General features: G+C 43.5%; 1 protein-coding gene across 1 annotated transcript in view; it reads right to left on the minus strand.

Moving 5' to 3' along the window:
• Window positions 1–11022: 11022 nt before the first annotated feature.
• CCDC85C (coiled-coil domain containing 85C) overlaps window positions 11023–15883 on the minus strand; it is a 186654-nt gene continuing 181793 nt past the window's right edge. Inside the window, exons 5-6 of the mRNA XM_073638534.1 lie at window positions 15699–15797; window positions 11023–11792 (exon numbers count right to left, since the gene is read on the minus strand). Of these exons, the coding sequence (XP_073494635.1) occupies window positions 11703–11792; window positions 15699–15797 (189 nt within the window). The 3' untranslated portion in view covers window positions 11023–11702. The remainder of the gene's footprint in view (window positions 11793–15698; window positions 15798–15883) is intronic.

Consider the following 15883-nt stretch of genomic DNA (forward strand, 5'->3'; position numbering starts at 1 on the left):
TTTCTAGGTGGCTTAGGGAGGCCATTTGTCTAGCTTATGCATCTACAGGTGTTCCGGCACCGGACGGTATTAAAGCTCATTCCACCAGAGCTGTAGCAACCTCCTGGGCAGAGAGAGCTGACGTCTCGATTGACCAGATATGTAAAGCTGCTACTTGGTCTGCACCATCCACCTTCTACAAGCACTATCGGTTGGATCTATCCTCCTCTGACCTTACCTTTGGGAGAAGGGTACTTCAGGCGGTGGTCCCTCCCTAGGGTGCTCATATTCTCCAAAATTCTCTCAAGGTTTGCTGTCATGGGTGAGGGGAAAACACCAAGGTTACTTACCGGTAGCCGGTTTTTCCTGAACCCATGACAGCACCCGTAGTTTCCCCCCCGTCTTTCTCACGCCCTGGTGAAGCACTTTACATTTTGGGTGATTATTTATATATATATATTGTAGGTGTTGGTTATGTGTCTAACCTTTTCTGGAGGTCCTCTCAATGCTCTGTAATCCAACTGAAGCGAGGGAGAGGTACCGCCCTTTTATTTCAGACTGTTTCCTGTCCTTGGTGGGGCGGATCCCTCTCTCAAGGTGTGCTGTCATGGGTTCAGGAAAAAACAGCTACCGGTAAGTAACCTTGGTGTTTTCTGCATGCACATCTTTGCAGAAAATCTGCAGCAAATATCCAAAAGTCTTTAACATATCCTTCCAGTCCTACTAAAAATTCTGGAAACCAGATATCCATCAGTTACATCTTCAGAACGGTCTTATGGTATCAATAAACATCAAGGATACCTGTTTTTTTTTTTTACCGTCCATCGACCTCTTTCTCAGAGTGTCTGAAAATATAAGACGCTCACTCCTTCATGTTCTGGGCTGAGCTCTACCTCTCGGGGTCTGATGATTCCTGCAGTTAGGTGGGCACTAGCTCATTCTAGGCACGTACACTTAAGATTATTAACAACTGAATGACTTTTCTGACTCCCCCCAATGCTTTCATGTGCTCTCTATGGGGAGAGCGGAGTACGGTGCTGCCAAACCCATCTAACAGTGGCTTATCTGCCACAGAATTGAAGGATTACACCTCTGTTGGAAGACCCCCATAAAGCTTAGGCAATCATCCGAAATCAGGTTCTGAAGACTTTAATATGTATGGAGGGGCACAATACAAGACATGGTGTGACGGGTCCACTTATATCTTCAATTTTTAGAGGGGGATCTCAATGCCAGGGAACAGAGCGCCATAGTTGCCCAATCAATTTAGTTCCAATTCCAAACCAATGTTTTGGTTTTTTTTTTTTTTTTCTATCAGCTCTTATATTATCAGACAAGGAGGGACCTGACCCAAATTCTTGCTAGTCTATTGCCCATCATCTTCTAGATATTGCGGTCCTCCACCCTGTTCTTCTTTTGTGGCTCAGACTATGTAGGTTCCATCATTCTCATCATTCTATGAGTCAATGAAAATGGCTTCTGAACCAGGAAGTCTTCAAAGAGAATTCTCTACAAGGAATAAAGCCATTTATAGATCTGTCTGCTAACGGAGTTAACGGGAAATGCAAGCCAAGCTTTCATGGAGGACACCGAAACCATGGATGAAGTCTGCTGAGACTTAAAAATATCTTTAAAAAGAGTCGCTCCTCCCTAGTAGGCTACATCTGGCCTACTTGTTTAGCTTAGCGTCACGTAGTCGGCCTTTGGGTTTTCTGCATTGGAACCAACTCTTTCTCTTTTAAAAAAAATTCATGGTGCCTACAGTGAAACATGGTGGTGGCAGTGTCTTTATATGTGTCTGCACAAGTGCCGCTTGTGTCGGTATGCGGCTGGTGATAGTATCATGTATTCACAGATGTACTGCTCTATAGTCAAAGAGAAGATGTTGCCGTCACTCCAAGGACTTGATAGACAAGCACTTTTCCAACATGACAATGATCCAAAACACATATCCGTTGCATTTCTGAGAAAGAACAGGGCGAAAGTGATTCATTGGCCAAGTGTCTCCTGATCTGACCCCAACCGAACACCTATGGGGAATTCTGAAGAGACAAGTTATCATCACTCTCCATCCAGCATCCAAGCTCCAAAAGAGCTCATTTATGAAGAAAGGAAAAAGATAAATGTTGTAATATGTCCCCAACTTGTTCCTTCCATGCCTTGAAGACTTGGTGCTGTCCTTTAAAATTATGGAGGTCATACAAAATACTAGATGCAGTAGTTTTTGATGTGGGGTGTACTCATTTTTTCGTCAACTCATTTTAGTAAAACTGAAGATTTTATAATAAAAGTTACATTATTAACCTTTCATGTTATGGGTTAAAAAAAAAGTTCTATGAAACTCAGTCTTATGAAAAGTTTGGAATTCTTATATTCAGTAAGATATGGGTTAACATCTTTCTTTTCAAATGGGGTGTACTCATTTCTGCTGAGCACTCTATAGTTTATACATACAAATAAATATACACACTGTATATACATTGTATACATGTATCAATAAAAAAAAAATGGGAAATTGTAAAAAAAAAAAAAAAAAATTGTAATGTATAAGGAGTGGGATCTCTATAAACCAGTAATCTTCAGGTCTGTGGATCAGCCATATCTTGATGAGGGAGAAAGAAGCAGATGCTGAAAATAACACCATGCCTGCAGTGAAGCATGGTGGGGGCTGGTGTTTTGACACATGGTGGCACATTAGTAGCACCTTTGCTTTCCAGTGCTGGGGTTCTTTGTTTAACTCTAATTGAGGATAATGAGATTCTCTTTCTCTTTAGAAATTGAAATCAATAAACTGGTTGGATGCATCTGGCACCTACTTTTCTTTTTTATGACCTGCCCATAGGTGCAGGGAGTCATATTGATGACCAAGCCAGCAGGTAACTGGCAGCTTAGTGGTGAGCTCTGCTGCTTTGCAATGCTGTGGTCCTTAGTTCAATTCTCACCAAGGGCAATGAGATTCCACCTCAGGTATACATTAGGAAGTGTTATCAGTAAGTACAATGGGCTCCTGTCCTTCCTTTTCATGACCTGCCCATAGGTGCTGGGGTTAGTATTGATGACTTAGCCAGAGGTCAGCTCTTGAGCAGCACAGTGGCTCAGTGGTTAGCACTGGTGCTTTGCAGTATTGGAGTCCTTGGTTCAAATCCCACCATGGATGACATCTGCAAGGAGTGTGTATGTTCTCCCTGTGCTTGAGTGGTCTTCACCCCTGCTCCAAAGACATACAGGGGCCAGTGATGAAAGTGCTGTGCCAAATGATGGAGTTACCTGTGTTGAGGTCTTGTGCAACATTAGGTGGTTGGCTTGATGCAAGCAGAAGCTATTATTAAGAATATGTTTGTAAAATTTTGTTAAGTTTAAAAAAAAGGACTTTTCACAGTTCAGTCACCAATAATGGCCACTGAGCTGAATATATAACAAATCAATTGATTACTAATGGCAAGTCACTAATAACTGGCTTCTATCAGGACATTCATCCAATGAGGACAGACACTGTTCAGGATACTTGCCCAATGAAGTGGACAGGCAAGCAGCCCTATAGCAGCAGTGTCCCTCCTGGATGCTGCACAAGCCTTTAATACAGGTAATGCCATCAGTTGCCCCTGTACTTTCATCACTGGCCCCTACCTGTATGTCTTTGGAGCAGGGTGTGGAGACCACTCAAGCACAGGGAGAACATACACACTCCTTGCAGATGTTATTCATGGGGGGATTTGAACCCAGGAATCCAACACTGCAAAGCACCAGTGCTAACCACTGAGCCACTGTGCTGCTCAGGAGCAAAAGTAATCAATATGTCTCTCAACACTTATAGGAAGGTTGGGAAAAACAAAAGCAGGTTCTCTTTGCCATCACTGGTTTTACCACCTAAAGTATTATAGGTGAGAGGCAGAATTGAACCCAGGGCCCAGTGGCTGCACAGCAACAGTACTAACCACTGAGCCACCATGCTGCCCAAGAGCTGCATCCTAAGTCATCAATATAACTTTCAGCACCTATAGGAAGGTCATGAAAAAGAAAAAGGCCCAACCAGTTTATTGATCCCAGTTTCTATCTTACATCTGAGAGGTGGAATCTCATTGTCCTCAGTGAGAAAAGAACCCGGGACTCAAGCGCTGCACAGCAACAGAGGTCGCCAATGAGCCACCATGATCGCCAATGAGCCACCACGGTGCACGAGAGTTAGCTTCTGGCTAGGTCAGCAGTATGACTACCTGCACCTATAGGCAGGTCAAGAAAAAGAAACGTAGCTGCTCATCACATCCAACAAGTTCTTAGTTGTCCATTTCTAAAGTGAGAGGGAATCTCATTGTTTTTGGTTAGATTTGAACCAATGAACCCCACAATGGAAGCACCAGTGATATGCTGCTATGAGCTAACTAGGGTAAGTTCATCAATATAACACCCATCAGCAACAACAGGCTGTATACTGTCTATGAAGATGGGAAAATGCCTTTAAGTCTCCGTGGTCTCACACATGACATTTCTAACACTTCCGTGTACTAGAAAACATATGGGGGTATGACTCCATGACACGTTCTGCAGAGCGCGGTGCACAAATGTTCTGGATCCATCACAGTTATAAATGGAGCGGAGGTGCGCACTTATCCTCTGCTGCATTCATGGTCTACAGGACTGTCTGGAAATAGTGGAGCGCTGCTCTCTGCGTTCTCAGACAGTCCCATAGACAATGAATGGAGCAGAGTATGAGCAGCTCCACTCCTAAAGACATACTGATAGGATGTGAGACCTAATGGTTCTCATGAAGCCTAATAAATAAGCAGTATCATCACATATACTGCACTATACAGACATCACTGCACCCATCAGGGCTCACATCCCTTATAAGTCTGTCCTCAGAGTGTGGGAAGAAACCCACACAACCACGAGGAGGACACAGAACATGCTTGTAGATGTCGCTCTTGAACCCAGAACACCAGTGTTGCAAAGCACCAGTGCTAACCACTGAGTCACCATGCTACACATGAACTATTGAAAAGTCTTCAATATCACAGCCATCAGCAACACTGCTAACTAGTGTTGAGCGATACCTTCCGATATCGGAAAATATCGGATCGGATTGGATCGGACCGATACCCAAAAAATATTGGATATCGCCGATTCCGATACCGGAAACCAATGCAAGTCAATGGGACACAAATATCGGAATGAAAATAAACCCTTTCTTTCCTTGTAGGTTAACAGAAAGAATAGAGCTTCACACATAGATTAGATAGATAGAAACATGTCAGTCACATATATATGAAGTACAGTGACAGTGTTGATTACTGTACTTGTCATTTAGTGTTAAAATAAAGGATTTATTAAAAAAAAAAATTGGCGTGGGGTTCCCAGTAATTCTAGTCTCTAGTGGAGGTTAAGCAGACGGCTGGGGCAGATGGGGCTTCCCAGGCTACTAATATCAGCCCCCAGCTGAATACCTAGCCTTTACTAGCTATTAAAATGGGGGACCCCCAAAAAAATGACGTGGGGTCCCCCCTATTTTAATAGCTAGCAAAGGCTAGGCAGACAGCTGGGGGCTGATATTAATAGCCCAGGAAGGGTGCCATGAATATTGGCCCCCTCCCAGGCTAGAAACACCAGCCGTCAGCCGCCCCAGAAATGGTGCATTCATAGGATGCGCCAATTCTGGCACTTAGCCTCGCTCTTCCCACTGCCCTGTAGCGGTGGCAGTGGGGTAATAGGGCTGGGGTTGATGTCAGCTTATAATGCCAGATGACATCAAGCCCAGGTTAGTAATGGAGAGGCGTCTATAAGACACCCCCATTACTAACCCCATAGTCAAAGTTACAAAAAAACACAAACACCCAGAATAAAGTCCTTTAATTGAAATAAAGACACAATTCTTTATTGTTCTAAATTAAACCATACTTACCATCACACCCATTCCAGCTGAAGCCAACGATCTCCTGCAATAAAAGAAAAATAATAAAGCAACCTCATCCTTACCTTTCCATGGTTCCCACGAGGGCTCCAGCTCTGCTACATTCACATGACCAGCTGGACCGCAGCAGAACGCCGCCATCCAGCTTGCCATGCCGCAGACACTGAGAAGCGCAGGCATGCTTGTGCTCCTCAGTGTCTGGCTGTGACGGCATCTAGATGAGCCGAGGTCATGTCCAATGAACTCAGCTCACCTCATGCACGTCACTGACAGCGTGGGAGAATTCTCCTGCACTCAGCGCTTGAGCAGGAGAATTCTCCCATGCTGGGATGGCATTGAGATGACAGGCTGGATCGCAGCTGAACGCTGCCATCCTGCATGCCATCCTTCATAGACACTGCAGAGCGCAAGTATGCCTGCGCTTCTCAGTGTCTGCGGGATGACAGGCTGGATGGCAGCTTTCGGCTGCGATCCAGCCTGTCATGTGAATGTAGCAGAGCTGGAGCCGTCGTGGGAACCATGGAAAGGTAAGGATGAGGTTGCTTTATTATTTTACTTTTATTGCAGGAGATCGTTGGCTTCAGCTGGAATGGGCGTGATGGTAAGTATGGTTTAATTTAGAACAATAAAGAATTGTGTCTTTATTTCAATTAAAGGACTTTATTCTGGGTGTTGTGTTTTTTTAAATACTTTACTAGAAATTCATGGTGGTCATGTCTAATATTGGCGTGACCCCATGAATTTCGGGCTTAGGGCCAGCTGATAATGCCAAGCTGGCCTTAGCCCCTTTATTACCCAGTGAGCCACCACACCAGGGCCCTGGATGAGTTGGGTACAGCGCCAGAAGATGGCGCTTCTATGAACGCGCCATTTTCTGGGGTGGCTGCGGACTGCAATTTGCAGCGGGGGGGGGCCCAGAAAGCTTGGGCCTCCCTGCGCTGCAGATTCCAGCCCCCAGCTGCCTAGTTGTACCTGGCTGGGCACAAAAATAGGGCGAAGCCCCACATATTTTTTTTTAAATTATTTCATGAAATTCATGAAATAATTAAAAAAAGGGCTTCCCTGTATTTTTGCTTCCAGCCAGGTACAAATAGGCAGCTGGTGGTTGGGGGCAGCCCATTCCTGCCTGCTGTACCTGGCTGGACACAAAAATATGGCGAAGGCCACGTCAATTTTTTGGTGAAAAGTTCAATAAATTTAAAAAAAAAAAAAAAAAACACATTTAGGAACTGCATTTTTATTAACCCCTCCACGTGAGGGGTTAATAAAGATGCAGTCCCTAAATTATTATTTTTTTTTATTATTTTTTAATTAATTTTTCCCAAAAATGTTGACGTGGGCTTCGCCATATTTTTGTGTCCAGCTAGGTACAGCAGGCAGGAACGGGCTGCCCCCAACCACCAGATGCCTATTTGTACCTGGCCGGATACAACAATATAGGTAACCCTTTTTTTTTATTATTATTTCATGAATTTCATGAAACAATTAAAAAAAAAATACGTGGGGCTTCGCCCTATTTTTGTGTCCAGCCTGGTGCAACTAGGCAGCTGGGGGATGGAATCTGCAGCGCAGGGAGGCCCAAGCTTTCTGCCCCCCCCCCCCCCCCCCCCCCCCCGCTGCAAATTGCAGTCCGCAGCCGCCCCGGAAAATGTTGCGTTCATAGAAGGGCCATCTTCTGGCGCTGTATCCAACTCATCCAGGGCCCTGGTGCGGTGGCTCACTGGGTAGGGGTTAGGGCCAGCTAGGCATTATCAGCTGGCCCTAAGCCCAAAATTCATGGGGTCACCCCAATATTAGACATGACCGCCATGAATTTCTAGTAAAGTATTTAAAAAAAACACAACACCCAGAATAAAGTCCTTTAATTGAAATAAAGACACAATTCTTTATTGTTCTAAATTAAACCATACTTACCATCACGCCCATTCCAGCTGAAGCCAACGATCTCCTGCAATAAAAGAAAAATAATAAAGCAACATCATCCTTACCTTTCCATGGTTCCCACGATGGCTCCAGCTCTGCTGCATTCACATGACAGGCTGGATCGCAGCTGAAAGCTGCCATCCAGCTTGCCATGCCGCAGACACTGAGAAGCGCAGGCATGCTTGCGCTCTGCAGTGTCTGGCTGTGACGGCATCCAGATGAGCCGAGGTCATGTCCAATGAATTCAGCTCACTTCATGCACGTCACTGACAGCGTGGGAAGATTCTCCTGCGCTCAGCGCTTCAGCGTGAGAATTCCCCCACGCTGTCAGTGACGTGCATGAGGTGAGCTGAGTTCATTGGACATGACCTCGGCTCATCTGGATGCCGTCACAGCCAGACACTGAGGAGCGCAAGCATGCCTGATCTTCTCAGTGTCTGCGGCATGGCAAGCTGGATGGAAGCTTTCGGCTGCGATCCAGCCTGTCATGTGAATGCAGCAGAGCTGGAGCCGTCGTGGGAACCATGGAAAGGTAAGGATGAGGTTGCTTTATTATTTTTCTTTTATTGCAGGAGATCGTTGACTTCAGCTGGAATGGGCGTGATGGTAAGTATGGTTTAATTTAGAACAATAAAGAATTGTGTGTTTATTTCAATTAAAGGACTTTATTCTGGGTGTTTGTGTTTTTTTTAACTTTGACTATGGGGTTAGTAATGGGGGTGTCTTATAGACGCCTCTCCATTACTAACCTGGGCTTGATGTCAGCTGGCATTATAAGCTGACATCAACCCCAACCCTATTTCCCCACTGCCACCGCTACAGGGCAGTGGGAAGAGCGAGGCTAAGTGCCAGAATTGGCGCATCCTATGGATGGGGCGGCTGACGGCTGGTGTTTCTAGCCTGGGAGGGGGCCAATATTCATGGCACCCTTCCTGGGCTATTAATATCAGCCCCAGCTGTCTGCCTAGCCTTTGCTAGCTATTAAAATAGGGGGGACCCCACATCATTTTTTTTGGGGTCCCCCATTTTAATAGCTAGTAAAGGCTAGGTATTCAGCTGGGGGCTGATATTAGTAGCCTGGGAAGCTCCGTGGGTATTACCCCCTTCCCAGGCTTCAAACATCTGCCCCAGCCGTCTGCTTAACCTCCGCTAGAGACTAAAATTAAGGGGAACCCCACGCCAATTTTTTGTTTAATAAATCCTTTATTTTAACACTAAATGACAAGTACAGTAATCAACACTATCACTGTACTTATTATATATGTGACTGACATGTTTCTATCTATATAATCTATGTGTGATACTCTATTCTTTCTGTTATAAATTGTCGGGTACCGGTGTATGCCGCTGCTGAATTGCCGGCCGGCTTTTTTAAAGAGACGGTGCATGAAAACACTATTATTTCTTTTAATAAATCCTTTAACACTAAATGACAAGTACAGTAAGCTGAGCGCTGCCATCCAGCTTGTCATACTTCAGAGACACTGCAGAGCGCAGGCATTATGGGAACTTCCGATTCCGGTATTCGATATTCTAAAAGTATTGGAACTCAGTATCGGAATGCTCAACACTACTGCTAACCACTGAGCCACCGTGCAGTAAAAGAGCTCCCCACCGCCTACACGGCAGCAGCGGCCGCAGCCCTCACCGATAAGGAGAGGAGAATCTTCTCTGCTTATATATCTAAATGATGTTCTGCTTCTAAAGGCAGATTGTACCTCTAGACATTTCTATATATTAATATTTCAGTGCTTTTTTTCAATATGATTTTCACAGTGATTTTTAGATCAATACTTACATACTGTGTGTATACATACACTAAATAGAAGTTGAATGTAGCTGGGTGTCTCCTTTACCAGGGGTTTAAGAACCTCCTCTACACATCCAGAAGCTTGCTCAGTAAGGAGCCTACACATGAAAGCATTAGTATTCTTGGATTTCTAGATTTGTGGATTTTGGGAAGGATATAGAATGTCCCTAACGCTACAATCCTGGAAATTCATGAAGACCAATCATTTCATGTGTAGGCTCCTTACTGAGCAAGTTTCTGGATGGGTAGAGGAGGTTCTTAAACCCCTGGTAAAGGAGACACCAAGCTACATTCAGGACAGAAGTGACCTACTTCTACACCAACAGCAATAGGTCCTCTACCAGAAGGAACCATCCTGGCCACCATGGATGTGGAATCGTTGTACTCTAGTATCCCACACCAGGATGGAGTAAACGCCTGCAAAGTCTTCATGGAAAATACAGGAATCGATGCTGATTCTGATTCTTTATCCACAATTCCTTTGATAACATTTACAGCAGATGGCACAGCCATGGGAAGGAAAATGACTCCACAATATGTATATCTTCTCATGGACAAGCTTGAAAGCCACTTTGTCCTTTTGTCCCATCAGTGCAAACCGCAATGAATTCCTGCAGCCAGGACTCGTCTCTGCAAAATGAAAGACATCTATGGCCTCCATATCTTTCTCCCACTTCTAGACTGTACTGAATGAAAATCGCAATAGTCCCGGCCTGGTGCCCTGAACGTAAAATACATTACAGCAGTGATGTCCCTCTTTGTGACCACCTAACAGTAATGTCATCCCTTGTGGTCCCAAACAATAGTAATGCCCCGTCCCCTGTGACACCCACATAGTAGGAACATTTCTGCCCTGAAATAATAGCGTCCATCTTTTATGCCCTGTTAATTGTAACACTCCCATTTCGGCCCCATAAGGTATGGGACCACAATGGATGATATTGCTAATGCCCCCTTTTTCATTCCATACATTAGTGTTCCCCCTTTTGACCTCCCATATGGCAGCATTATACTTATAATGTCCCCCCATTGTGCTCCTCTTCACTTCGCCTATGACGGCCAGATGTCAGCTGCTGGGCCTCTCAGTGGCTCTTTGCACTGCAATAGTTCTCAACTGGATGTGGACCCGCTGACTATAATGGTAGACCCCGGTTCAGCAGACCATATTAGCCACTTTAGTACAGATAAATACAGTGGCTCATGTGGTGTTTTTTCTGACCGAAGTAATTTTTCTCTTTTCTCTCTGGCCCAGACCACGAAGACTACTACCAGTCACAACTTATCTTTAACACCCTCACCCACTCCAAACCTAATGCACAGTTTTTCCATGCCCCTTGATGATTGCTTGATGTGTCCCTCAGGTTTCATGTGTTATATGTAATGATGGAGAAATGACACGTGACAATTCACATATACACAGGTTTTTATATGCCGACATAAAATGAATATATTCTCTACATAATCTAGAACAGCATCGTAACAAAATAGAGATCCGTCCACTTTATATACAGCAATTTAGGAGGAAAAAAAAAACTTATTTTGGTCTTTACATGGATATAAATCTACAAGTTCCTGAAAAGTTTTACATTTTTTTTGTTCTTTTTTTTTTTTTTCTCCTAATACAAATATTGATCAGAATAAAAATCAATGAAGCAGCTACAATGATGGAAAAGTTCATAAAACGCGGGGAGAGGATCCAAGCCTCATCTTCTATACAAAAATATCCTGATTTGTTCTCATCCCATTAAATAAAAATCCTTGTTACAAAATTAGAATCCAGTGTGTAATACTAATGGGGTCTAGTTTATGGTGCCCAACCTATGGCTCCCGCTGGGAGTTGTAGTCTGGCCACCAAAGAGCCATAGGATGAGAAACCCCCCCGATCTGAGCTCCAGGATAGTGGTCTATTGCAGGAGGTATAGGAGACGCCTCCACACCGACTATGTATCTACTGTACACAAATCCGCCGTACATCTATATACATCGTATTGCGTTTCCAGCTTATGGATTGACCTGGAGTCTCCATATATACAGCAGTCCTTTATTTCAAGTGCCTCCGACGCCTTTAGCTCCGCTCGCATCTTTTTACAAGGGTCCTTTAAACTGGTTTCCAGAAAGGTGCTGTCTGATCGAAGGCTTAGAATTTGCCGCGTCTCCAAGTTTCCTCCAAACGACCTGTAGAAAAAATCATATTAGCATTACAGTTAAGGTTTATTTTCCACAAATGTTAATTCGGCCCAAAAATGCACGAAAACTAAATTACAACTTCTTATTCCTGTTCTTATAGGGATGTCTCTGTATGAAGACCGCACCAATGGTCGGAGGAAAGCAAGTTTTCTGCTAACACCCCAAACAAATTCGCTAATTTTACCCTGGAGGTAGGCGGGGTATTCACTCACAATGGGGCCATACTGCATAGAAGAGATTTATATACTCTACGATCATTTCTTGTTAGAGGACCTTTCACCAAAGTTTTCATGTTAAACTGAACACACAATGTAATAGCGGCTGCAAAGCAAGGAAAAAAAATATTTGTTTTTTTAATTTCGCATCTCCGGTGTGGAGATATTTGCTATCAAAGTATTTGGCACTTAATGAGTTAACTTTTGATAAGTCCAAGTGGACAGTTATCAAATTTTTCACTGTGGGCGTGTACTTCTTCTTCCTGTATGAGTTGCCCAATCATAAACAGGCTGCAACACAGGAGAAAAAGAACATACCCCCACCATAGCTTACAGCAGGTTTCTCAGTGTGTAAGTTGTAATGACACAGCTCTGATCTCTTGGTCTCACCTCCTGTATGATTAGAAAGTTCTGGAAAGAGAATAGATGACTTGCACCTTTCAGTTAAGGTTCTTGTGGGAGGGGGGGGTGGGATAGCAGCACAGCTGAGTATAGATGTGTCACATTACAAACACTTCTATCAGCTCTCATCCTCCATTAGCACTGTCACCTCTGTTGTACTGCGCCTGTCTGGAGATGAGTCACACTCATGTCTGTTTGTGCTCAAAGCAATTTTTTGAGCATAAGTGTGACTCCTTTCTACACAGGCGCAGAACAACAGAGGTAACAGAGCTATAAGAGGAGAAGAGTTGATAGAAGGGTTTTCAATGTGACACAGATAAACTCAGCTGTGCCGCCTCTTCCTCCTATAAGGATCATATCTGAAAGGTGTGAGTCATCTATGCTCTTCCCAGCACTTTCTAATCATGCAGGAGGCGAGACCAGGACATCAGAGCTGTGTTGTTACATCTCACACACTGTGAGACCCAAGCTATAGTGGGGGCGTGTTCTTTTTCTGCTGTGTTGCAGCCTGCTTATAATTGGGCAACTTCGACAGGAAGAAGAAGTACACGCCCCTAGGGAAAACTTGGATAACACCCACTTAAATGTAACAACAGTTAACTCATTAATACTTTGATTGCCAATATCTCGGCAACAGGGAGTCGAAATAAACAAAAATTCAACTCTGCAACCCCTTTAACATGAAAACTTTGGTGAAAGGTCCTCTTTATTACCAGATTAGACCTCAATCAGATGTCCATTTTTTTTAATTTTTTTTTTTTGCGTTTGAGAAAAATGGATTGACCTTCATTAGCGTCATCTCACCTCATAGATTGTAAGCTTAAGAGCAGCAGCGCCTTATGGTATCTGAATTCTGTATTCTATAATGTCTTTATTGTCTGTACAAGTCCCCGCTGAATTATAAAGTCCTGCAGAATATGTTGGTGCTTCAGAAATAAAAAATTCTAAGTGTTCTGGATCACATTTTAACCAGTTTTTGGTCCCTGTCTTCATTTTTACCATCAGGGTAAGATGCTTTTCTTGTCTCCTACTCATTAAACAGTGAAAAACTGATGTCTGAATGAGGCAGAAAACTAAGGTACAGTCGCAGGGGTCGGATTTGCTCCGGATAGACCTACACTGCATTGTGTGGATTTACTGCTGTGAAATCGTTAAAAAATTTGCAGTCCATAGTTCTGGATATTTGCAGATAATCACAACCAGTTTATGCTTTTTCTACATAGAAATTAACAAATTAATGTAGATTTTAAAACTTGCACCGCAATTCAAATTCTGTGTAGAAAATTTCTGCTTCCACCTCGTGCTGCGTTTCCTGACAGTGAAAAGTTAGCTTTTTTCGAATTGTCACCAAAATCTCATCAATAAATGTTTGTGACTATGCCAAGAATTTTTCTATAAAATTTACTTTATAAGTCATTACCTTATTTTCACCACTAGGTGTCACTCTTGCCATTGAATTGGATAGTAATTCTGTTCATAGCACAGAATCTTAAAGGGAACCTGTCATGTCCAGAAACGTTATTTACCGGCGGACATTGGGGTCATCTGCAGTTAAATCCTGCGCAGCACTGTGTAGTAATCGATAACTAGAACAAGAGGCTGCAGGGAGGATAAACCTTAATATTCTCCCTGTAGCCGCTGCTCCCCTAACCTACACACTGTTTTAACGCTATTTACCTGCAGCAGATTGCTCCTATATCTGTAGGTAAATAGCGTTTCTGGACGGGGCAGGATCCCTTTAATGGGGTATTCCAGTAAAACGTTATCGCATATGCACTGGGTAGATGATCACTTCTAGATTGGTGGTGGTCTAACCATCGAGAACACCATTGATCGCCAGAACGGACAGACTTATCCAATGTACAAATACTCCATTCAGGCAGGTGCCCTGCTCTTACGATCAGTGGGGGTCTCAAAAGGCACAAAACCCACCTGATCTATACGTTACCCTTTAAAATACACTTCTTATGCCTGGAACACCCCTTTAAGATACACATGAAATAATAGTTTGCACATTTTTTTATGGGCACTGTGAACAGTGTGAACCAGAAGGGGAAATCTAATGACTATAGCAGAAGTGGCACAAAATTGTCTTCAGGTGGAAACTTTATTTTTTTCAGACCCGTGTTATGAATGGACAATTAGTGGAATTTATACGTGTAAAATGATATCCTCTGATAGGCCAGGGAGGTGGTGGGGTCAGTGTGCTCAGACACCCCCGCTCTGCCCCATCAGGTGAGCCATAGACTAATAGGATTTGCAAATATGGTCACTGGGCACAAAAAGTTTCCACTTTCAGGAAACTTCGACCATCAAATATTAGGACGGTGATGTCTCCGATTATCCTGGCAGCACAAAGTTCTTCCCCCAAGATAAGACAATAACATTGTCAGATATGATTCATGCACAAAATGCGGAAACATCGAGGCTTTGTCTACTCCAGAAGTTTCCTGCGGAGCGGCGTCTTCCCAGCAGGACAAGAAATGACAATCGAATAATGTTACCGAGTCCGGGAGCGGCAGGAATCCCAAATACTGAGATTAAAGGAATCCAAAGCGCAGACCGCACCAAAAAGTGGCCTCCTACGTTATTCTCAGTATTAACCCTTTATCTACTACTAAACCACCACAATGATCTAACCAGTTATTACAGCCCGAGAAAAGTGCTGCAAATATCAGGACGATTTTACTAGTGATATTAATGGCATGGCTGTATAGGTCTTAGTACACCAATAAAAATGGTATCTGCATCGTGATAATCTGATGAACCAGCGCTGAGAAAACAAGCTTTGAAGCCATTTGCAAATTAGCATGGAAGCGCATTGGCGGAGTGTTTATAAATTCACAATACATGGACACACCCACACTACACTTCTGGTGTAATTTGCATGTGGCTTCAAAGCTTCATTTCTCAGCGATGGTTCATTGGATTACCACGAGACAGGTATCATTTTTATTGGTGTACTGAGACCTATACAGCCATGCCAATAATATCAGTATAATTGATAAAAATTGTCCTGACAGGTTCCCTTTAAGAGGAAAAATGTATTCAGAATAGTGATTATGCATAACGTGTTAAATTTGGAGGGGTGAAAAAAGGTAAAAAATAAATAAAGAAATATAGAAGAAAATGGGTCGAATAGAAAATGTCATATTCCTCTTCTGTAACTTATGTAGACCAAAAGTTTTCGAATTTGATCACACCCTGACTGTCCCAGTCTTAGAAATGTCCAATGAGTTCCCCAAAGTAGATCCCAACCCGGAAAAGTCGTTCTTACGTTGCACATTTCTCGTACAATCGCCTTTTCCTTCTCGCTCAGATCTTCCTCAAAGCTGTCGGGAGCTTGTCTGTCCAGGTTTTCGTGCACCTCCAGGACCTGCGCAAAAGAAAATGTGCTGGTTAGAAGTAATCTACAGAGACTGGTAGGGTACGAATGCGAGGAAAAATGGCACCGGAAATAGA

The sequence above is a fragment of the Phyllobates terribilis genome, unplaced genomic scaffold (genome assembly GCF_046119375.1).
Source record: "Phyllobates terribilis strain yellow unplaced genomic scaffold, ASM4611937v1 Scaffold_7__3_contigs__length_470593459, whole genome shotgun sequence".
NCBI classification, from domain to species: Eukaryota; Metazoa; Chordata; class Amphibia; order Anura; family Dendrobatidae; genus Phyllobates; species Phyllobates terribilis.